Source organism: Anopheles bellator, chromosome X, assembly GCF_943735745.2.
Source record: "Anopheles bellator chromosome X, idAnoBellAS_SP24_06.2, whole genome shotgun sequence".
In the NCBI taxonomy this organism is placed as follows: domain Eukaryota; kingdom Metazoa; phylum Arthropoda; class Insecta; order Diptera; family Culicidae; genus Anopheles; species Anopheles bellator.
Genome location: NC_071287.1, coordinates 994,247 through 1,016,871, shown reverse-complemented (window position 1 = coordinate 1,016,871; position 22,625 = coordinate 994,247). Strand labels below are relative to the sequence as shown.

Genomic DNA, 22,625 nt, shown 5'->3' with positions numbered 1-22,625 from the left:
AAAAGTAGAAACAAGTTTTGTTTACCAATAATATTGCGATGCGTTGAAATACTGTCACGTGAACTGGGCTAAAAGGCAAATTAAAGTGTGGTAAAAAATCATGTAATACAGAAGGGATAGAAGATTCGGACGGTCACACGTTCCAAGCAACGTGCCGCACTTTTGAATTACCATCCCTTTCAACAAATTTAATTGTACATGTATGAGAAACATATTTAAATAAACATATGATTTAGTCAACACATTAGTCGCTAACATCTGTGCCTTTTGTTGTTTCCCTTAATTAAATTAGTTAATTATTTGGGGTCAGGTCAATCTACGAGCTGCAGAAAACTCGCCCACATCTATGGTCTATGAGTTCCAGTGGTGTGGTGGATAGCTTAAATTGAAATCTAAACAATTCGTTACTGGTTCATCGTTCATCTGAGTTGCTGACAGCTTCAATGCAAAACTTCGAATGGATGTGATAAGGCTCTCCTAGGTACAATGTACACATAATAATAATAAACAATGAGTTCTATTTACAAATCAAAATACAAAATACATAAATCAAAGCCAAACATTGAGGAACTTTTTAAAGAATTCACGTTTATATTCACTCCAGTATTTTTTCCTCGTGCTGCATATTGATCGGATGGTTTAAAATTAGATTGATTTGTGGTTTGCTCGCTAGAAACTCCCGATCCTTTTCATAATATTCTTGGTAACGTTTCGCACGCCGTTGCGGGACTTCATCGTCCGACGATTCCGTACTCTCGTCATACTCTAACCTATAGCCCCTTTTAAATAATCCTGAACTTCCAGACTCTTCTGGTAGAGCCTTAAGGCCTTTCAACTGCAAGGCTTGCTGCTCACGTAATTTAAACGATTGTTCAATCGGTTGTAACTTTTCCCGCAACTGATTCAGCACCGGTCCAAACTGGTGTTTTATTAATTTCCTATCGATCCATTCCTCTTCATAGAGGGCCATGGGGCCTAACTCAACCGGTGTTTCCTTTCCGGCTTCGTTATGGTGACAAATGAAAAACTCGTCCCCTACTTGCTCAACGATATTTGCCTCCTCCCGACCGGAACATTGCGTTTCATCGTTTGTTAATTGGTCACTTTCATCCGAAGACTGTGTTGAGCAACAATTTTCTATCTTTACAACCCGTTTCAGCACTTTCCTTAAGCTTATAATCAATCGTTGAATTTCGTCGTAGCGGACTAGCAAACCAGCTCCAATATCTGTGACATGTTGTTCAGCTATTCGTAACCGTTTGCAATCACCGGAAAACGTAGAGGCGATCTCGCTTAGCTCACCATCCACTTCAGCTATCTGTTTGGCAGCAATTGTTAATTTGGTCGATAGCATCATCGATTGTTGGTTTATTGACAAAAGTTCTACTGGGACTAGATCATTATTGTAGCAAATTTTTTGGTTCATTTCTGAGCCATTAGTGAGCAATAAATATTTCTTGCTCTTGGTTGTTGCTCGATCTATTGCACAAATTAGTTGTTTCCGCTCGACCTCAATGTGGCTGAAATCTGCGTCACTAGCACAGGCAAGAGCCAACCGTAGCAAGCAAGCTGATTGAACGTATAAGAAAATTGTGTAAAACGTCTAAAGCAAAAAAAGAAACTTGTTTATAGCCCAAATGTAATATACAAATCAAATCATGATTACCTTTAGCTGATAGTGTGTTGATAAGCCTTCTCTCAAAAGTCCCAAATTCTCCAGCGATTCTAACGGTTCATACCACTGTATGAATTTTTCGTACAATTTAGTTTTATTTTCTATAGATTGTACATATCCGTGCAGCTCGACGATTACAATCTTACAGCTCTGCAAGCAATTCGCAAAAACTTCATTCTCATTCATCGTACTGAAAAACCAAAATAAATAACATTAGAACGGTGTGTGAATTCATTCCAAAAATTCCATCTCCAAAATCCTAGAATCAGTCGTTCACTCTTACCTTCTACCTCTCGTTTCCTCTTCTATCGCTGCAGACCAACATGGCTTTATGCCTAGGCGGTCTACAGTGACTAACCTCATGTCCCTCATGCAACGCATCTACCCTGCTACTGCCTCCGGCTCACAGGTGGATGTGGTCTACACGGACTTTAGCGCCGCGTTCGACTGCATCTCACATAGTTTGTTGGTCGCTAAGCTACGGCAGATGGGTTTGCGTGATCCTCTCCTCTCCTGGTTCCAATCATTCCTTTCCGGACGTTCCTTCTGTGTGAAAACCCCATCTTCCACCTCTCCCTCGTTCTCTATCCCCTCCGGGGTTCCTCAAGGCAGCGTCCTGAGTCCCCTCCTCTTTTCATTGTTCATGAACGACTGTTCCGCCGTACTTCCTCCCGAAGGCTACTTAATGTACGCCGACGACGTCAAGTTCTTCCTCCCTGTTTCCAACCTTGACGACGCCCGTTCCCTCCAAAGAGCTATTGATGAATTCGCAGCGTGGTGTTCGTCCAACGGCCTCCGCTTGTCCCCGAACAAGTGCTGCGTCATCTCCTTCTCGCGCCTCAGCTCCCCGCTATCCTGGGATTATTCCCTGCTCAACACTCCCCTTCCTCGAGTATCCAGGGTGATGGACCTCGGCGTGTGCCTCGATAGCACGCTATCTTTTACGCCACAGATCGAGGCCACTGTGGCTAAAGCCAACAAGACCCTCGGCCTCATTGGTCGTATGTCTCCTGACATACGCGACCCGTGGTGCCTGAGGGCGCTTTTCTGCTGCTGGGTCCGTCCTGTCCTCGAATACGCTTGTGTTGTCTGGTCCCCCGCGTCGCCTTCCTCCATGGATAGGTTAGAGAGGGTGCAACGGCGGTTTACCAGGCTTGCTATTCGTAGGCTCCTGGGCTCCTCTGTTTCCACCCTGCCCCCATACGACACTCGCTGTCGCATGTTGGGGCTTCCTTCAATAGCGTCCCGCCACTCCGCTGCCCAATCCCTCTTCATCGCCAACCTCCTGCTCCATAATACCGATGCTCCCTCCCTACTTTCGTCACTCCAATTCTATGCTCCATCCCGCCACCTCCGCGACAGACCCCCGTTCCTCATTCCTCCCCGCCGATCTCGCTTCGGAACAGTTGACCCATTCCTGCGTGCGATCGGGTCCTTCAATGCCGCAAGCCCCCTGTTCGACTTCCACCTCCCCATTTCTTCCTTCCGCTCCCGCCTCCGCGCCTCCACTGCCCCTAGTATTTAAGTCCTTAGTACGTAAGCTGTTCTTGTTAAGCCTTTGGCGAACATTTTTAATAATTAAATAAATTAAATAAATTAAATTAAATTAAATTAAATTACAATAAAACATGAAATTTAAAGGAGACCCTCAATACTACATACTACTTCTAGTTCTTTTTTTCATATCCAGCTACAATCGCCCAGAGGTCTTGGCCTGCACCAGAGACAGTGTTAATTTTTGTTGCTTTCAGTAACGTTTTGCTGTTACGGGCGGGGTTGTTGGCCCCGAAAAGTCGTTCAGCCAACCTTAAGTATATTATCAATAGCGTTATAATTGAAACAAACGGCCTAGATTTTAATCAATTATTTTTTTAAAGACAAGTATAGTATAAGTATAGTAAGTATATGCTCTTACCGTCGCCAATATGAGCTTCGATTTTGATCGCATTGGTTTAATTCAGCTATGAAGATAATGTTTCGTCTCATGACATCCTCGAATTTTTCGACGACTTTAATTAATTCGTCAATCTTGTTCATCTTTAGAGAGTAGATCCACTTTGTGTGCAGACAGGTTGCAAACGCTGAAGCGGTCAAAGCAAGTGCGTAACGGTTACCCCTGGAACTGCAGGGTTTGCAGTAAAATATTAAAGGTATACTTTTTTACATTGCTGGGAACTTACTAGTAGGTTAAAAGAGCTGAAACAAGACACCCGCAACTAACAACTGTATAAGCTAAACGACTTTGTAAACAATTGTATAGAAAATTCACACGCAGGTCGCTGTTAACACACAGTTCAAGCATTTCCAAATGTTCCACTAGCAAGCGTTTAGATGAGAGAACTTTCAGCAAACAACCGGTTTTGAAAACTGACTTAAAGTATGACATCTTCAAGTATTAATCGTTGTACGATGCTTGGATATGATTTTACAATTTACGATTTTCAGTTATGCTATTCATAGCCCAAAAGACAGGAATTTGTTTTCCTTTTGCACATATTTTTGCTATTGATACTCAAACGTCATCTTGCTATAAGATAACTGTCAAATTGAGCATGAAGCTCCATAATCGTTTACGTTGCGTTTACATGGTTGCGGATGATCGCAATTGACAAGCAATTATTTTAATTTGGATTTTTCAGGGTTCCACTTCTTTCGAGGCATTTTCCAGGGATGGTTTGTTAGGCACGCAGTGTTATTTTGGAGGGCTTCATTATTTTATTTAGAATGTGATGCTGACAGCCATCGCTATCGCTGATCTTGGTGATGGCAGAGGCATTTGTTTACTTCGTTAATTGTTATTTAATGATTTTAGCAGCCACATACATGTTATTGCTCTAACATTCTCTAGCCATGATGCGGTGGTGCGGCCGGACAACTATTTTTATTTTGAATGAAGTATTTTCCCAATTGTTGCTATAATATACCTGCACGTCATATGATCAACACCAATGCGTCTTCAAAATGTCGTAACAGTGACTTATAGCTAAGTTATTATAGCAAATCTACGGGTAAAGAAAACTAATGAATGGCATTGGCATTTAGCGCAGCAGTTTGTCTCTGAAGCGTAGGGTTCGCACTGGTTGCATCTTTTGTATTTTTCTAAGAAACATTTGCTGTCTTGTCAGTGAAGTAATGCTGCAGAAACTGGCAGATTGCTAGGAGTTGGTGGTTCATTTTCGTCGTAGATCGCAGGCGAAAGTATCAAGTCTATCTGGTGGAAAAAGCTGTAATCCATCATATGTGCGCATTGTGCAGCATCTGTAAGACGAAACACTTCCTCACACTTGGATCTGTCTTTGGAGATCATAAAACTACACCGGATGCTAAGATCCCATCACCATCTGCAGTTGAGTGTTGTGTCTAAACAGATGATTATGTCGCTCGACAGAATAGTGTAAACAGCGTATGAACCGATCGCGAGAATGTTTAATATGGAACTTACATAGACGTAAAAAACCCTAAATCCCCAGGTCTCAAAGCCTCTCTTATTGTATAAAAACTATCGGTAAAGAGAGACAACGTGAACACAAGAGCGAGACAGAGAGAAAAACGTGAAAAACACATAGTCCAGTATTTTCTACGGCACAGCATAGCTATTTAAAAGCGCAAGTAACACAGTATAACGTCTTCAGGATGCGAGGCTTGGTGAACATTCTTTTTTACTGGTCATGTAAGTATATTCGTATACCAGAAAAAGGAAACTACATTCTTGCAGCCTATCTGCTCGAGTTTTTGTACGCACACGCGTCAAACATAAGCGGCATACGATCGGCTCGGGCTTTATGAGATCATCAACTAAAAACAGTATTTTCCAACAACGCGTTTTTCCAGTGCTGATGATCATAAAAGGTTCCCTGAGCCGGGCACGACTCGCTGACGGTAGTCTCCGATGTGTCTCCTATGCATGCAAGGACGGCGAGTGCAAGGAGGGAATAGACGTTTGTGAAGAGTCCGAACCAGATCGTCCAGTAGGTTGCTTTGTAGTGTGGACGACCAACAATGTGACCAGTGCGTGTCAAAATGTTACTATCCAAATGAAGAGCGTCTGTATATAAAAAGCAATATCTTTTCTTTCCGGCAGACGAAGTTAACGTAACTATGAAGGGTTGCTTCAACAATCCAACTGAATGCAACAATACTGAGTGCATCGATACGGCAACAGATACTAAAAAGAACCTAAATTACTGCTGTTGTCGAGGCAGTATGTGCAATAAAGAACATCGTTGGGTGCCAGTGGCAACTAAAGCACCAGAAGTGATGCAGGCAGCCAACAAGGATACAAACATGGTGATTTTTATAGTACTTGGATCGGCTTCTTCCGTGATCGCACTGGCCGCGTTGCTTATTTACTATGTCACTCACCAGAAACAAGCGATGTTTAACGAAATTCCCACGGTAAGTCAGATTTTCCTTAAGCTTCTCTAACAAAAATTCTATGTTTTTGTTGTTTCCTACTAATTATTTGTTTCGTAGGTTGAACCGGATGTATCAAGTTCGTCGACGAACATTTCACACCGTCCGATTGATTTGAAGGACATCAAAGCGCAAGGTCGTTTTGGGGTTGTGTGGCGAGCACAACTTAACACCCAAGAGGTAGCAGTGAAAATATTTCCTATGCAGGAGCGACAATCGTGGTTAACGGAGCAGGATATTTTCAAGGTAACAGATGCGCCTTTGTTATCCGCCTAAAAAAATCCTGCTTGTGTGTTTTTTTTTAAATATTGTTAACCCTCTTCCCTCCTCTTGTTACTTTATATATAGCTTCCACGCATGAACCATCCGAATATTCTTGAATTTATTGGATGCGAGAAGCGAGCGGATGTGGCAAGCACTGATTTTTGGTTAATCACAGCCTACTGTGAAAATGGTTCACTCTGCGACTTTCTCAAATCGCACACTGTTTCATGGAACGACCTGTGTAAGATCGCCAGTACGATGGCAAGAGGTTTAACACACCTGCATGAGGAATTCCAAGGAACGCGGACTGAAGGTTTGAAGCCTTCCATTGCCCACCGTGACTTTAAGAGTAAAAATGTATTACTTAAGGCGGATCTGACGGCATGCATAGCCGACTTTGGACTGGCACTTGTGTTTAATCCAGGTAAGCCCGACAATTCTGTTTTGATCGAACACCGGTTAGTTAGTTACAACGATGGAGCCACAATTTATATATATTTTGTTGCTTCCCAGGTAAATCGTGTGGTGATACACACGGTCAGGTTGGAACACGTCGCTACATGGCACCCGAGGTGCTCGAGGGCGCGATCAACTTCACACGTGATGCATTCCTACGCATAGATGTGTATGCGTGTGGTCTCGTTCTCTGGGAGCTGGTGTCGCGATGCACTGTTCACGGTGGTCCCGTCGACGAATATCGCTTACCTTTCGAAGCTGAACTCGGACCCCATCCGACGCTCGAGGAAATGCAGGAAAACGTCGTAATGAAGAAACTACGCCCGCGTATTTTCGATGCTTGGCGCAATCACTCGGTAAGCCTAAGTATACAATCTTCTTCAATCTTTCTACATAATTTTAACACTGATAGTAGAATAATCCGTGAAATTGATTGTTTATTAACTTTCATTAATTTTTCTACGTTCGATTTTTTTATCGAATTGCCAATGATTATCCTCTCTTTGTAGGGACTAAATGCAATTTGTGAAACTATGGAAGACTGCTGGGATCACGATGCGGAAGCGCGCCTATCATCGTCCTGTGTGCTCGAACGTTTATCGCAATACACGCGCTTTCCGACAGCACGACAATTTTTTGTGGCTACCACTACTAATACAACGAGCTTGGGAAGTGCCACCAGCAATGAACTACCACCGAAAATAGCATCAGAGAGTGTGTGAAAAATAGCGAAGGAGGGTAGGGAAATTGCGATTGTTGTGCCTCGCCAATGCAAATAATCCCTGGAAATCCGTTTGACCACTTTCTTTCTATTTCGTTTACTTTCATTTCATATTAAAAATAAGTAGGGATATGTTTCTAACGATTAGTAAACACAAGTTTTATACACACATGTACATTGCAAACGCAATTCTGCAGCTGTATATTCATACGACGTATCCATCATAGTTGTAACAATTAGTGTGGTAAGATGTGGGTGTCGGCGCGCGTATGCTCTTAGAACCAGACTGTGCTCCTTTAAATTCGGAGTAACAAAGATAATGGGGTGAGGGGGGGGGATAAATATAATGATAGACTCCAGGGTGATTCTCCTATTCCCTGCTACAATAATATGTCTTCAAGATCAGCCATAAAATAGTTGGGGTTATTTTTCATGTAAATGTTTTTTTTTATTTGATTTTAATAATTATTTCCCTCGACCATCAACCGTCATATCTTATTGATCACTTAGTTTTTAGCCCCCGTTGATGGAACAGTCGGTAACGTTCGTAGTTGTCAAGCAGCAGGCGCTTTGAATTTAACCGGTTGTTACGCCCGGGGGCGGTTGTTACGCAGCTGACAATGGGTTCAATTCCCGATAACAGCGTGACATGGGGGTTGGCGCGGGGCCAACAACTCCGCCCGTAAAAACACACCGTTACAGAGGGCAACAGAGATTAACATTATCTCTGGTGCAGGCCAAGACCACTCGGCGGTTGTAGGCGGATAAGAAGAAGAAGTTAGGTTAAGGTCTAGCACCAATTAAATGACGTGCGTAAGGTTTTAATTGATTTAGTTGAAATTGTATGGTTCTATGTGTGTTTAATGAAAAGAACGGGTTTCAAGTGGAACAATGTTAGCTATTTATTCAATACAGAAAGATTTATGGGTATTATACAAATATTCAAAAAATCTTCTCACCATATGTTACAATATTGTCCAATTTTTGTAGAATTCAAAGATCTATCAATCCGTTGTTCATTAATCTTCGCCGCTTCGATTACTCGATTTCAAGGCGTAAGATTTTCGAACTGGTATACTGACAGTACAACCATTTGAACACCAAGAAATCATCTTTTGAAAATATTATGTTGTGAGTTCTCAAAATGCCACTCAATTGCATGCCTTGAACCGATTGTTTCTTGGTTCTTAAGACAAAGTAGAAATCGTTGACCGAATCAAGATTTGTTTATAGTATCAAGTTAGCTGTACAAAAACAAAAGGAACACATGAAAAACCCAACATCTAGCAGATGAACTTAATCATATCTGGACTTTTCATAAAAAATACATTCTTGGTTCAAACAAACGTTCCCCTTTACATTGATATATTTGTCGGCAAACACTATTAACTGAGTTCAGTTGATGAACAAAGCTATTGTTGCTAATTCATCTGGATTTTGATTTTTCTTAAACCAATAATAAATGCAAACTCAAGGATTGCGAACTGGATAAACTCAGTTTTGACGTAAAACATCAATGTTCTAATTTTAATGGTAGTAAAACATATAATACTTTTGACTATTCAAAAATGGTTGTGCTTGCCCGCAGTTGAATTATACATTTTTCTAAATATATGTGTTCAACTGGTAACATCAAATTGTATGCTATGGACAATTTTTGTCTGCTCTGGATTGCATTTGAGTGGGTTGTGTTTGATTATTCAATATTCAAGTAATTATCGAATGTTTTTATTCGTTCAATTTGGTGGGAAGTTTAAAACGAATCAATACTTCATACACATTTGTTCGTATCGCCGAATAATTTCAATGCTCTGGTATGTTCAAAGTTATTTCATGTTTAAATGTACGTTCTCATTTTAAATACAAAAACTATGCTGTGCTAGTCCTCGATTGGATGTGAAACATTATCTTTAGTCTTTTTACACGTTCAATAAAATACTTTTGGAAACCCTTTTTAAATTAACGCTTGATTAATAGAAAAGAACTCTGAACTGACGAAAATGCGAACACCGAATATTGAGAAAATATAAATGACACAAATGACGACTCTACCATTTTCAATTCATGTCTCTGAAAGGTGGAGCCAATGCAATTTTCAAGTAAACACAGAGCAACTCTTCATAAGCAACAGCCGGTTTGTCGATCTCGTTTTACGAATTTATCGTTGTTAAGGTATACTGAGGACTAAGTTTCTGTTTCTTTGCCTGTTATGTTGTTTCAAAATTGTAACAATTGCATTGATGCAGTTGTTGCTGCCTACAACTGGAATCGTTTACCAAAAGCAGTCTAGAAGCTTGTGACATTGCAGTTTTTGTTGCTCTTTAAAAACGTAAAGGATCAGTTGTACCAAATTGAACTATTTTGTATATAGACAAACCGCAGAATAGAAAGAGATGAAGTGCCTGCGAAATGGTAATATTTTCGCTGTGCCTTTTTCTTGAAATTCGGAAATATAGTATCTGTTAAAACATGATGTAGAAACATTAAAATACCAAGCAGCGTTAAATGCCTAGCAAATGCTTAGATTCAAGTTTAGAAAAAAAGTATGTCCGCACGCATGGAACATGAAAAATAATAGCAACAATTATGATTTATTCTTTATCATATTTGAGTAATGTATGCTCAGATATTGTAGGTTGTTCAGGAAGAAAACTTTACTATTTTAACTAAAGTATTAAAAAACACCTCGTTCAACACAAGCAATACGTTGATATTACGCAATGGAAGAATAAATCGACGATTACACCAACGTCTCTAACTCAATGACAAGCAAGTTTATTTTGTTTAAATTCGTAATTCTGGTATGTACTTCTATCAACATTTGGCTATAAAGGATGTTAATAAATTTGAAATACAAAGAAAAGCTTTTAATTACGTAAGCCTCGTCCAAAAACTGCATGGTTGTAGATTTTGCATCCGAATTTCTTTCCATGTAATTTAGTCTTAGAAATACACTTTAGTGTTACGATATGCATTTATTGAAAATGCGAATGCTGTAATTTGTTATTCGATTAATCCGATAATCTACGAACATAAATATATTTTGAAAATTTTGACTAGCTATTGGAAAAATTAATGATATTTTATTAACGGTGTCGCATTGGCGAGATTTTTGATGACGACACGTACACACAAAAGAGCATTGTTTGCTGCTGTCGTTTAGCTTTGCCAGCACTAATTTCCCTGAGGCAAAGGAAAACGGCGTGGCCCTATCCTTCAATTTTTATTAGCAGCTCCATCGTTAGTGCATACACGAGCATGAATAGGTACATGCATACACTCCACATACACATAGTTTTACGAAAAATAACACGTCTAGTGCAAATTTTAGTTTTATAACCTCGATGACGAAGAAGATAGATTCAAAACATCGCAGCTGTCGTTGGAGTTTTTACCACAAAATGCAATGTTTCTGATGTTACGAACAAATTTCTTTTTCTTTTCCGTCACATTTTAATTTCATTCCGTTTTCAATGACACATAATCATAAAATAAAATTTCGAATTTCTCGCTTCTATTTAATACAGATATATCTATTAAAAAGAAAAAAACGGTGCTGTGCGACAAATATGAGAAAAATTACTGAATGAGATCTTCAGCAGCAAAATCAGTAAATATCATCCTCTCACGGGTGTGTATGTTTTTTTTATCATTCTGCCATGCTTCATAGCCCACACTAATTGAAATTAATGTTTAAAGGTGCTTTGATTTAGTAGTAGAAAAACAGGCTCATTTTACAATGTATTTTAGTTCAAATAAATATGCTTTCGTTTGTATAATATTTGTTAACGATTTTTTTTGCTTTTCATTCCAAACGATTTCTGCTAAGTTTGATTTCAAACGCTGACTATACATTTTCACTAGAAAGTAGTAGTTTGGGCAGTTCTAGTTTCCCTATTGACATTTAACTAAACTTTTATAGCCACACATAAATATAAGTTTTAAAATAATGATCAGGAGATTGTATACACCATGCAACATTTATGGCGGTTTTGCGATGCAACAGCTAAAAGTGTTGTGTGTAGCCATTTTGACATGTTTTCCACTTCGAATACAAAAAATAAAAAAAATAAAAGGTAAAACAAAAAATTAAATCACAGCAAATTCCATTCATTTTTTTCTCAACTATGTAAACGGTTTGTTTCTTTTCATATTATCGCTTATGGAACGAAAAGATTAAGATGAAACAAAATTAAATAGTAGAAACAAAACAACGTATTTCTTCCAATGCCGAACACAAATAATTGTTCTCAATTCTTTAATCGCTAAGATGATTCCTCCTGTCTTTCTCATTTTTCTCTGGATCGTCGGGTTGTAGTCACGGTAGCATTCAAATAAAAACTAACAGGAACAACAATGTTTTGCTACATTAAATACTTATTCATTTCTTTTGTGTTCTTTAAGCTGTGCTTTACTTATATTTTTCTTACATATTATCCTTTTACTATCTGCCATTCTCGTTTCTCTATTCTTTTCGTTTACATTTTGTTGGTTTTTCGCTTTGATCGGGGTCGCAGAACTATATTCTAATGAGTTTGGTATCAGTTTATTGTTTTATTTTTGAATACAGGAGTTTAAGAGGCCTGGCAATTTAATTGATAAGATCAGTCGTAAGAACCAAAAATCCAAAAATAAAAATAAAAATATAAAATGATTTCCGTGAATCTTCACATTACCAATTAAGTTTTGTATCCTTTCCCATTTTAAATAGTGCTCATTGCAAAAAAAACATCATGTGGTGAAGAGAATGCACAGAATGCAGTAGTGCAAAGAGCCGCATTGTTCAAGTGATATGGGCTGTGCCGTTATGAGATTTAAGCGACCAATGAACACTGCAGACGCCCTAAAATAAAGAGTTTCGCCATTCTTAAACGCCCAGTGCGCGATACAATTAGCACAGCGATTTTTACTGGTAAACTTCAAACTTTTTGTTGTTTCAGTGGTCACTGGCACAATAAATTTATATTTTTCAAATCTTTCAAACAACCACACAAATGTCAAATGAACTTGTTAAATAGAAATATGAATGCGAATAAGAAAGAAGGACAAAATCTTTTAAACAACCCCACATTGGTCTTGTTTTTCAGTGTGAAAATGTAACAAATTGCAAACATTTGTATTTTCAAATAAAGTTCATAAATTATTCCACGATTTCAGCTTGTTGGGATAGCGATTGGGAGCTATCGCATACATAATATAAAGATATAGATTAATATTTTTTTAGAACTAGTAGAACAGGTACCGTCAACCAGTCAATACTTTCGCAACAGTAAATTCTTAAGTATCGGCTACGTCTCTTCGGCGTATAATTGACTAGCCGCTGTTGACACCGATAGTACTGCCGTACCGCCACTACCGCCACTACCATTAAGTGATTCACCGACCACGTTTGAAACAACAAGGGCAATCCCGACTCCACTATTACCACCGCCACCATCTCCTCCAACCCCGCTATAAAAAGCTGTTCCATTTCCACCCAGTCCATAAGAACCGCTCGCAGCAGTTACTAGCTGACCGTTTCCCGTTAAGGGTGCGTTAGTGGCATTGAAATTTCCTAGTAGCGTTGGCGAAGAATGCGCCACCGATACGGTCACCGGGATGAACGGTTGCTGCTGTTGTGCATCGCTGGAAATGTTGGCAGTTAGCTTTGGTGAGGTGGCAGGGGTTAAAATACCCAGATTATCATATTTTATGCTGGACCCGGTAGCAACCGTGTGAATGGTCGAGGTGGAGGGCGGACCAGATGCAATTGTAGTGATGGTAGTGATTTCGGGAGTGTTGACAGCGCTTACCGTTGTTGTTACTATCGATGCGGCAGAAGCTGTGCTGCTAGTGATGGTGGATGTGGCGTTGGTTGTAGTGCGCGGAAGCTTATGTGCTAGCTGCGTAATGGTGACCGCCGCCGGACTAGCATTTGTACCAATTTGACTAGAAATTTTCACAGCATTGCCATGATTTGAGATGGGCGAAGACGGTTTGAGCACAGTGGACGTAAGAGTGTTTGCTGTCACCGTTGTTGACGTTGTTGATAGAGAACCACCATTAGTAGCACTAACGGAGGATATCTGTGCACTGCCGGTGGGTTGTTGAACATCCGTGCCATCGTTTGATGCGACCTGTGCATGTGCAATTATATTGTGGTTTTTCAGGCGAAGTGATGTTTTGTAGCTCTTCCCACAAAAGCACTTGAAGCCTTTTCTTACGCGGCTAAAACATTAAGAACATAGGACGAACAAAGGTTAGCGAGTTTTGGTTTCGATTTACCGAAATAAAAGATTCAACAAACAAGGTTGAAACGCACTTTCCGTCCTTCTTGTGACCATTCTTAGAATGGTACTTAATGCCGTTGACATTTTTGTAGCGCTTCTTGCAGCCTGGGACTGGACAGGCAAATGGCTTCTCGTTCGACACGGTACTCCCGTTAGCTCCCGAAGATGAGTGCCTTCTAAACGAATTAAAAAGACTGCGTTAAGCTTCTATTCAACCTTTGTACATTTTGCTGGATTGAATGTAGATGATACTTGCCTGCTTCCATAGCGCATAATGAATTCCGAGCTAAATTCCTCGGTCGTATAAGAATCATCGCTGTCTTCTGACTCCGATCCCATCATATCATCGTCATCCATTTCGCTTCCTATTTTTGCAAAACAAGACCACGAGTCTGAATATTGTGTATGACAAATACTAACAGTAGCATTTGAAGAAAACAAACTAAAACATTAGAAAAATTGTTGCGCACTTTTTAGCATCATTAGTTTTGTTCATTTTAAATCTTAAAAATGTACAAAACTAATTTTCCTTAGCGGATGAGATGAGCATTGGCTGAATCGGCTAAGTCATATTGAACGGCTAAGTCATATTGTTTTACATAATGCAACTGTAATTGAAATACTAAGATAAATGTTAGAAAATTGGCTTATATAAATTGTTTCATTCGTTTCTTCTTCTTCTTGTTCTTTTTACCCGGCAACAACCACTGAGCGGTCTTATCCTGCACCAGAGACAATGTTAATCTCTGCTGCGTGGTAGCAGCGAGCGTTACCGGCTGCTCTACCAACAGGGGCTATCGTTTCCTAGCGATGTTAATTTTAAAATGTAATAATAATTTAAATTATATAAATTATTACGCAAACAACATTATTATTTATTTCCTTTCCAATTATTTCGTTCAAATTATATTTTGATTAAACTTCCCATAGCAATAGCAAACTAAAGATTCTTCTCTGTTAATACTTCGCAATCATTTTTTTAAATTTTTTGCTGTGGAATCAGAAAAGTAATAAAATTGATGATCGATCGATTCGATAATTCAATCGGTAATTGAAAATCAATTAATCGATTAAGGTAGTCCACATCTCCAGCAATCATTCATCCTGTGCATAGCATTCGTAAACGTATGTTACGTAATGCAGGCAAATTTTACCGTGTTGCCAAAACGTTGTGAAACCTGACGCCAATTTCTAAATGAGAAATATATGTTATTATCCGCGTGTTTGACACCTTCTGTAGTTCTACGTAAAAGTGTTATGGACTGATGAGTAGTTTGAAAGACTCATTTGCAGTTATGCCGAGGTGAAAATTTCTGTTATAAGCAGGACAAACCAACACTGAAAATAAATGGCAAGGGCACTAAGATTGGCGGATGAATTTTTGGTATGAAACTGACAAATTAGTAATCCTCTGGGGGCGGTTGACTTAACCCTTCTCCTTTATGAAAGATGTTATCAGTACGGATACAAAACATCTGGTTGAAAACGATTATACACTTCAATCGAATAATGGGCCCATAATATGGCCCTACGGATAAATGGGGTCCGCAAGACAAAATAGTCATGTGGTACGTACCTTGAAAATGAAGATATTGAGATTTTACGACAAAGCTTAGACCTTATCCCCATTGAGAATATGTGGACAGTAGTGAAATTTCGAGTAACCCCACGAAACCAATAGAATCCAATCAATATAACCAATAAGCCGAATGCACTTGGGTACTATATACAGTATTACATTACCATCAGTCACCCAGTCATATTAGGTCTGCAAACTAATTCGTGCCGTTTTATAGTAAATGCCGTTACTCACTAAATATAATACATTTTTTTTTTATGAAATATGTGTTTGATAGCTACTGTCATTACGCATCTAACGCTGTATTGTTTGTTTGGTCAAAGTGTTAACAACACCTGTTTTCAGCATTTCAATATATTGAATTTTTTTCTTGATAAAGTGTTTTTGCGGGGAGTACTTCTTCGTTACTGCTTGTACAGCAGGAAAAAGGGGCTTATGTACCGAATCGTCACTAGTTATGAAAAGCGGAGTTATAACAAGAATCCTAGATGCAAAAAGCCCCGGGTGAAGCAGGTCCATCGCAACCCAAGCGAAATATTCATTGCGCAACGGTTATGCTGTGCATATGGTGGGATATGAAAGATGTGATGTGCTTTGAACTTTTAAAATCTAATGAAATTATTGAAGGACAATCCCATCAACAACAATTAATGCATTTGAAGCCAAGCTTTGGCAATAAAACGACGAGAATGGGACAAAGGACATGATATGCTGATTTTTCAAAATGACAGCGCTCGACCCCACATCGCAAAATTGGTCATATCCTATCTACAAAATGTCGGATGGGAACTGTTAATCCTCCCCGCTGTTTCACCAGATGTTGCACAGTGGTTCACTTTTTATGAAAGTATTGGAAAATGGGTCTCTGAGTGTTCTATCGACACGGAATCGAAAAACTACCTAAAACATGGAGGAAAGTAGTAGCTAACGGCTGACAATACTTTCATCAAAGCAGTCATCCGTTTTGTTGTTGTAACGAGTTCCCAAATGTTGAAGAAAAACGGCACAAATCAATTTGCAGACCTAATACATAAAAACATCGCTTGGCAAAATTTTCTGGTCTAAGCTCTAAGTAATAAACTTTGTATTACAACATGTAAATTTTGTTGTCTGAACCTTGTAGCTAAGTTTTTTGGAAACTATCTATGGTCCCCAAATAAATCACATATTTCCTCCAAAAAGGCGCAAAATGCATCATTCAAGTTTGATGGTTTTGCCTAAATACATTACATGTTTGCCTGATCTTAAGCCAACAAGTAACAAGAACGAGAGCTTCTACTGTTTTCCTAAGTTTTTTTTTTTGTTAAACAAAACATACGATCGCGAAAACAGCAAAACAACCGGCGAATATACGAATATATACACTTACCTGTAGGGGTTGTGCTGCGATTAGAAGACGAAATGCTATAGCTGTGATGCTTAATCGCTATTTTGCGCTTGAGATCGCCAGAATTTTGGCTTCCTATGGATACCGATGGTTTGGCAATACCATCAACGGCCAGCGTTGGACCATTTGAGCCTCCAATTGTCGGGGTGTGACTCACACCTCCAACAGCAGAACCGCCATTGCTAGCACCCAAGTCGACCGGACTGGCCGGGCAAGCGATAGTTGCACTAGGTAACGTTGAAGAAAGACCGACTCCACCCGTAGTTACATTCCCCACTTGTTTGTTCTTGTCAGTAGCGGTAGCAGGTGTCGTTGTTGATGCTGATGATGATGCTGTATCCTTACAGGAGTTGTCGTTGTGGTAGCGTAGTACGTAGCTGAGCGGAAGACACGTGGACTGCGATTTTTCCGAGAATCCGGGAGCTGGCGATTCGTGGTCTGTAATTTTTATGCAAAAATATTAAATGAAGCGATACCTGTACCATTATTCATTATCTCTGATCATTTTGATATATCATCGTGTATCAATGTTTCCGAGGTCTGTTTCTACTAAACAGACACGAATCTCCGCGGTTTGCTGCTCATCTTGAACTTACCAATGTGCGTGTTCTCTATGTGATGTATTAAATCAGTCAGGCTGTTGAAAATTCTCCCGCACTGGTTAAACTTGCATATGTTAGTTAGAAACACAGCCATTTTACGAATGTAGCGACAGATGAATGCAATCGTCTAAATGTAGATTTTTATCGAATTATGATGGCTGTGAAGGAGATTTCTATTCCTTGCCGTATACGTATCTATATATATGCATATATATTTATTTACATATATATATATATGTATATACATACATACATATATATATATATACATAAATATACATGTATATATGTATATATCGCGCTCTTGGCGTGTCTGTAATCGTTTTTATCCGCTGCTGTTGATAACAAGAAATTATGTAACTATTAACAAATTACTATTCAGATAGCTCATATTCCTACAATTGCTGTTACGAACCGCACGAAAATTACAGGACGGTGTCAAGTTGATGCTTTTGGGTGGATAGTCACACGACGGTGGAGCGACTATGTTACAGCAAAACATTGCCACTGTAGCACATACTTGGATGCCATTTAAGGGCGATGGTGGGAGACAGAATAAATATAGCTTGCGAGATCAAGACACTTCCTTGCTATCTAAACGATTTGCGGTTGATTATACAGTTCACGAGTAGCACGGAAGACTGCTGCCCGAAATTATCACATATTTTGCATCGTTTCTGCAATCTCCCCAACTAGTTAACGTCACTCGCATAACATATATAGATTATGGATGAGTGATTGACTCGGCGCAATGGCGTAATTTGCATGTCGAACAGACGTACACAGCGAACTATGATGATTATGCGGAACACCGCCACCTAACCTATGTGATTGAACCTCACGCAATACGCTACTGTATCACACAGCCCTGCTTCGATCAAAGCAACTTAAAACATCAACCTGTCAGTGGGATTTCCGCCTTCACATTCTTTCGGGTTCGACGAATTTTAAACCTGGAGCAGGGTTCTTCAATTTAATGAAAATAAACAAAATACAACCAAACAATTTCTCCCTTTTTGAGACCAGGTACAGACAATGTATATTTATTTGTAGATAATAAATTGTCTTAGAGTAAGTTTACTTTCATGCAGATCGTCCTGATTGTGCAATATACGTTTTTCGCGCTAACTTTTCATATTTTTTCGTACATTCAGATGGAATAAATTGCGAAAATGTTTAATCGAATGGTTCGTGTCAACAAGCACTAATGAATAGATTTCGCACGAGATCGATGAATAACATATAATAATTTATTTTACAGTTTATTGAAGTTTATTCACTGAAAACGTTAATGGTTTTATATGTTTTAAAATATTTTATTCGTCTGCGATATGATTGTGCAATATTTTGCACAATCACAGGTGTAAATTTAGTAGAGCAAAACTATCATTATTCGTTATGTTCTTCTTATTGTTGTTCGGCTAAAACCGCCGGGCGGTCTTGACCCTGCGCCAGAGACAAAGATTTTTGAGTTAAGGGTAGGTTTTCGTTACCAGGGTTCGAGCTTACGTCATTCGCCTATCGGAAAGCGATGAACCGATACATATACGGTTTAATATCCACGGCAAAGACGATAACGAATTAGGAAGAAAGAACAGAAGAAAGAAATAATTTATCAAGTTTTGATAAAGTAGTGCACGAAAAAGCTGCGAACTGATCTGTTAAGTCAAACCCTCATCACATCTACGTTTATATAATGTTTGGTGCGATGTTTCAATCTGATGATTTTACCGTCGAATTGTGGGAATAATTTTGCTTTCTTGTCAATAGAATTATTTCGTTGCTATGACGCTTCTGTTCTCATTTTGAACGTTGAGTGTGCAGAATAGCAAACATGTTTAGAAAACATTACAACCCTGAACAAAACGTCAGCGCTCTCTAGCGGAAAACGACAAAATCTAGAATGAACCACTTCCGTTGCGGTGATACTGTATGTGTGGGTGTGTTAGGCGTATAAACCGCGTTCACCAACACTTCCAAAAAGTTGGTACTGGGCGAGGGCTCGAGTTTAAGAAATTTTCTATCGACGGTCACTGTTCTTCGATAAGTTGTCGACCGCGTTTTAAAGTGAGTAGAGCTCCGGCTGAGGTGAAAACTTCTTTGAGGCCATAGTTATACTGATTTAGTTATCATACCCCAAGTGCCGCTATAACAAGTGTGTGGAAGAAAGTCGGATCGGCATTTATTGGCTCATCGTCTCAATCAGCAATCAAATCAATCTAAAGCCGGCAAAAACCGCTACTAGTAGAATTTTTGTCGGCCATATTTTTCCATCATTTGCCTTCACTTTATCGGTGTTTTATGTAATCGCCGGCATAACCAACGATCGGTTGTGTAACCGCTAAGCTAATGTGACTGTAATTTTTTCACGGTTTCCATTATCCAATAGCCCAATTTAAGAAGAAATTTTGTCAAACAACAGTGTATCTAGCCAACTGGGAATCTTATTACGTAATTGCTGTAGGGCTCAATATCTCCTTGGAAGTTAGTGCAAAAAGTGTGTGGCATTGAAGTTTGAACATATCAATTTCGAGTATTTAATGTGTTCAATTTATTGGGATGATTTTTAATCTTGATAGACAATGTAGCTAAACCTAATTGTAACTTTTTTTTTTCTAATTCTCTTGAAAATCGTACAGATCCTTCAGGTACCAGCTAAACAAAACAATTCCTAAAACCATCATCATGTTCGTCTCATCGGCTGCCCGTATTGCCCCAGTAGCTCGAAGCCTGGTAAGTATTACAGTGGTGTTAGTCAATCAATAGATTTTTAAGTAATTTTGAAAACTTAAATGTAAGCCCCATTACATAATCTGTAACCGACCACATTCGTGTTGGGAATGCCATGGTGCAATAGAATCGCTTACGTAACTTGATTCTTGCTATAAACAAGCATGCAACAACATTTTTATTAAACAAAAGCAATAAGCAACTTCGGTTGTTGAGGGCTTGTAGCTGAAGGAAAGTGTGGTTAAATTCTAAAAAGTTTAACGCTCATATATTTTCTCGTTTTTGTACAGGTCTTGAATGGAACTAAGGCTTACCTTCGACCGATCAGCAGCGCCGTCATTTCCCAGAGTCAGATGCTCGTCGCGCAAGACACAGCGCCCGCCGCTCTGCTGCCACAAGTCCGGTCATTCCAGACCTCACCTGTCACCCGTGACATCGATTCTGCTGCGAAGTTCATCGGTGCCGGTGCCGCCACTGTTGGAGTCGCCGGATCTGGTAAATAACACAAAAAAACACTTTCGTTTAATTTTTATTGTATTTAGCCCATAGTAATGGCTAATCGCTATATTTCATGATTCCTTTGCCATCTATCACATGTCGTTTCTACAGGTGCCGGAATCGGAACAGTATTCGGATCATTGATTATCGGTTACGCAAGAAACCCATCTTTGAAACAACAGCTGTTTTCCTATGCCATCCTGGGATTCGCACTTTCTGAGGCCATGGGTCTTTTCTGTTTGATGATGGCCTTCCTGTTGCTCTTCGCTTTCTAAGCACGCGATCTTCTCTGTGTCTCCCTCCAAAAGCTCGGGGGGGAAAACACATCAATGGTGCGTGGGGGCAAGCCCGGTAATCTTACACAGAAGTTGAAAAGTGCAGCAAATACATCCCGAACCAATTCATCACAAAGCAACGCAGTCACCGACACATCCCTGAACAGCAAACCGAAATCGTATCGATTCACAAGATAGAGAAAAAGAAGAATTCTGCGGAGGATTTGAGGAAAGCACGATCATGTTCGAGAATGACAAGTAGGCAGCGGTGCGGCGACTTCAAGAGCAAGAGCATAGTGGAGGAGAAGCTAGTATTACGCATATTATACACGCAATCGGCGACTCTCGTATATCGAACACAGCGTTGAATGGTGTGCTCTGGAAAACTGTCTATTCCAAAACACACAAGACAAAAACCACATTTCTCTTCCGCAACGAGCAGGTAACACTAGCCAATAGAAAATTTTACCATCAGCCCCGTGCCGTTGTCCCGTCGCATATTCAAGATGTCACTAAACTCGTATCTGAAGAGTCTAACGCGGAACTCTGATCAAGTCACGTAGTCTGGTGGTACAATACAAGAATGATGCGATACCGAAGCATACAACAAGCTTACTTCGGCCACCGTGACCAACAAATGTGCAAATCCAAAGGATCTCTGTAATTGTCGCTAATATCCGATTATGACGAAAGCGTGTAGTAGTAATCCAAAACAGTAAAAACGCAACGCATATTCGAAAACGGTGAGCAGAGGAAAATGAAAATTACGCTATTTTCATTACCAAACATTGCTTCATACTTGAATATCTGCCTTCCACTCTTTTTGAATGCGTTTACTTTTGGGAGGATTTAAACGCATTTTGTTGAAGAGAGGACGTAGAGTAATTCTAGTGCGTGTTTGCAACTGTTTGTCGTAAGCATGAATGCGTTGTTCACTTTTCCTATCACAACATCTCCATTTTCAACGGTATATGCTTTGAAAAACCAACATAAAGAGAAAAATTCCAAAATAACGAAACGAATAACAGCATCCGCGGAAAGAAAAGCATCTTAAATTGTGGTGATCCAAAAGGAATAAAGAAAGAGACTAGTTACTGGTACAACACTGTATGGGTTCGTTTATATTCTTTAAACGTGTTTTATGGATGTTGTGTTTTCATGTCAGCTACGAGAACTCGTCCGTCCGGCACGACTGGTTGAACGAATTACCGGACAAAGCCGCTCGGCCGCGAGCGATAGATGGAGTGCAGGGAGTCCCGCTCAGCTTGTAGCTTCTTTGAGCTAACAATCGTTTTGTTTATTCTGAAGCTCTCTACAAAAGACCAACAATATAATAATAGTAATAATCTATAGATATATAAATGAAGTTCTGTCCGTATGTTCCTTATGGACTCCGAAACTACTGGACCGATTGACCCGAAATTTGGTATACAGGGGTTTCAGGGGGACGCGCCGGGAACAACTAGTAATAACATGTATTTCGTTGCTCTACAGTTTGCAATCGGTTTTTAGAGAGCTAACATTTCTTCAGCATTCTTCAAAAAATAGGCATGCTACTTTTGCCGATGGTGTTTGACTGAGCGGCGGTCGAGAACGAAGATATACCACCCTATTACAAAATTCGAACTCGAAACTCGATCGATCGAGTGAACACAGTAAGAGAGAAAGCAGAATACAGCAAGCGAGAAGGCAGAAAGAGAAAGCTATTACAAAATGAACTCAAATGAACTTTTGAGTGAATTCCGTAACCGAGTTC

The 22,625-nt window shown here is 39.6% G+C and overlaps 4 protein-coding genes across 5 annotated transcripts; 2 read left to right on the top strand and 2 right to left on the bottom strand.

Annotated features, from left to right (window-relative positions):
• Positions 1 to 28: 28 nt before the first annotated feature.
• On the bottom strand, positions 29 to 4,140 carry LOC131213904 (uncharacterized). The gene is made up of 4 exons (XM_058208127.1): positions 3,856 to 4,140; positions 3,591 to 3,797; positions 1,667 to 1,865; positions 29 to 1,603 (listed from the first exon to the last, which is right to left on the bottom strand). Exons 1-4 carry the CDS (start codon positions 4,059 to 4,061, stop codon positions 596 to 598), a joined length of 1,620 nt encoding a protein of 539 aa, XP_058064110.1. The 5' UTR covers positions 4,062 to 4,140; the 3' UTR covers positions 29 to 595.
• Positions 4,141 to 4,845: 705 nt separating this feature from the next.
• LOC131213914 (activin receptor type-2A) lies at positions 4,846 to 10,327 on the top strand. The gene is made up of 7 exons (XM_058208142.1): positions 4,846 to 5,345; positions 5,507 to 5,683; positions 5,757 to 6,070; positions 6,149 to 6,334; positions 6,437 to 6,776; positions 6,866 to 7,164; positions 7,318 to 10,327. The coding sequence occupies exons 1-7, from the start codon at positions 5,309 to 5,311 to the stop codon at positions 7,528 to 7,530; spliced, it is 1,566 nt and encodes a 521-aa protein (XP_058064125.1). The 5' UTR covers positions 4,846 to 5,308; the 3' UTR covers positions 7,531 to 10,327.
• Positions 10,328 to 11,886: 1,559 nt separating this feature from the next.
• On the bottom strand, positions 11,887 to 18,124 carry LOC131213913 (uncharacterized). 2 transcript variants are annotated; one of them, XM_058208141.1, is made up of 6 exons: positions 17,782 to 18,124; positions 17,361 to 17,701; positions 16,747 to 17,202; positions 14,055 to 14,163; positions 13,831 to 13,974; positions 11,887 to 13,736 (listed from the first exon to the last, which is right to left on the bottom strand). In XM_058208141.1, exons 2-6 carry the CDS (start codon positions 17,458 to 17,460, stop codon positions 12,818 to 12,820), a joined length of 1,728 nt encoding a protein of 575 aa, XP_058064124.1. In that variant the 5' UTR covers positions 17,461 to 17,701; positions 17,782 to 18,124; the 3' UTR covers positions 11,887 to 12,817. The 2 variants fall into 2 exon arrangements, with proteins under 2 accessions (XP_058064124.1, XP_058064123.1); XM_058208140.1 differs by having other exon boundaries at positions 17,361 to 17,698.
• Positions 18,125 to 19,371: 1,247 nt separating this feature from the next.
• LOC131213818 (ATP synthase lipid-binding protein, mitochondrial) lies at positions 19,372 to 21,979 on the top strand. The gene is made up of 4 exons (XM_058207965.1): positions 19,372 to 19,433; positions 20,006 to 20,099; positions 20,387 to 20,591; positions 20,706 to 21,979. Exons 2-4 carry the CDS (start codon positions 20,052 to 20,054, stop codon positions 20,867 to 20,869), a joined length of 417 nt encoding a protein of 138 aa, XP_058063948.1. The 5' UTR covers positions 19,372 to 19,433; positions 20,006 to 20,051; the 3' UTR covers positions 20,870 to 21,979.
• The last annotated feature ends 646 nt before the right edge of the window (positions 21,980 to 22,625 follow it).

What these genes read in the sequence shown, in the direction of transcription:
- LOC131213904 (XM_058208127.1), bottom strand. Translation starts at nt 4,061, where the DNA reads ATGTCATACTTTAAGTCAGTTTTCAAAACCGGTTGTTTGCTGAAAGTT. An exon ending in TCAGCTCTTTTAACCTACTA is followed by an intron (nt 3,798 to 3,855) that starts GTAAGTTCCCAG and finishes CAAACCCTGCAG; the next exon opens with TTCCAGGGGTAACCGTTACG. An exon ending in CGAAGCTCATATTGGCGACG is followed by an intron (nt 1,866 to 3,590) that starts GTAAGAGCATAT and finishes TTGGTTTTTCAG; the next exon opens with TACGATGAATGAGAATGAAG.
- LOC131213914 (XM_058208142.1), top strand. Translation starts at nt 5,309, where the DNA reads ATGCGAGGCTTGGTGAACATTCTTTTTTACTGGTCAT. An exon ending in TGTTTAACGAAATTCCCACG is followed by an intron (nt 6,071 to 6,148) that starts GTAAGTCAGATT and finishes TTTGTTTCGTAG; the next exon opens with GTTGAACCGGATGTATCAAG. An exon ending in ATGCTTGGCGCAATCACTCG is followed by an intron (nt 7,165 to 7,317) that starts GTAAGCCTAAGT and finishes CTCTCTTTGTAG; the next exon opens with GGACTAAATGCAATTTGTGA.
- LOC131213913 (XM_058208141.1), bottom strand. Translation starts at nt 17,460, where the DNA reads ATGGCTGTGTTTCTAACTAACATATGCAAGTTTAACCAGTGCGGGAGA. An exon ending in CATAGAGAACACGCACATTG is followed by an intron (nt 17,203 to 17,360) that starts GTAAGTTCAAGA and finishes TAAAAATTACAG; the next exon opens with ACCACGAATCGCCAGCTCCC. An exon ending in ATTATGCGCTATGGAAGCAG is followed by an intron (nt 13,975 to 14,054) that starts GCAAGTATCATC and finishes TAATTCGTTTAG; the next exon opens with AAGGCACTCATCTTCGGGAG.
- LOC131213818 (XM_058207965.1), top strand. Translation starts at nt 20,052, where the DNA reads ATGTTCGTCTCATCGGCTGCCCGTATTGCCCCAGTAGCTCGAAGCCTG. An exon ending in CCCCAGTAGCTCGAAGCCTG is followed by an intron (nt 20,100 to 20,386) that starts GTAAGTATTACA and finishes GTTTTTGTACAG; the next exon opens with GTCTTGAATGGAACTAAGGC. An exon ending in TGTTGGAGTCGCCGGATCTG is followed by an intron (nt 20,592 to 20,705) that starts GTAAATAACACA and finishes TCGTTTCTACAG; the next exon opens with GTGCCGGAATCGGAACAGTA.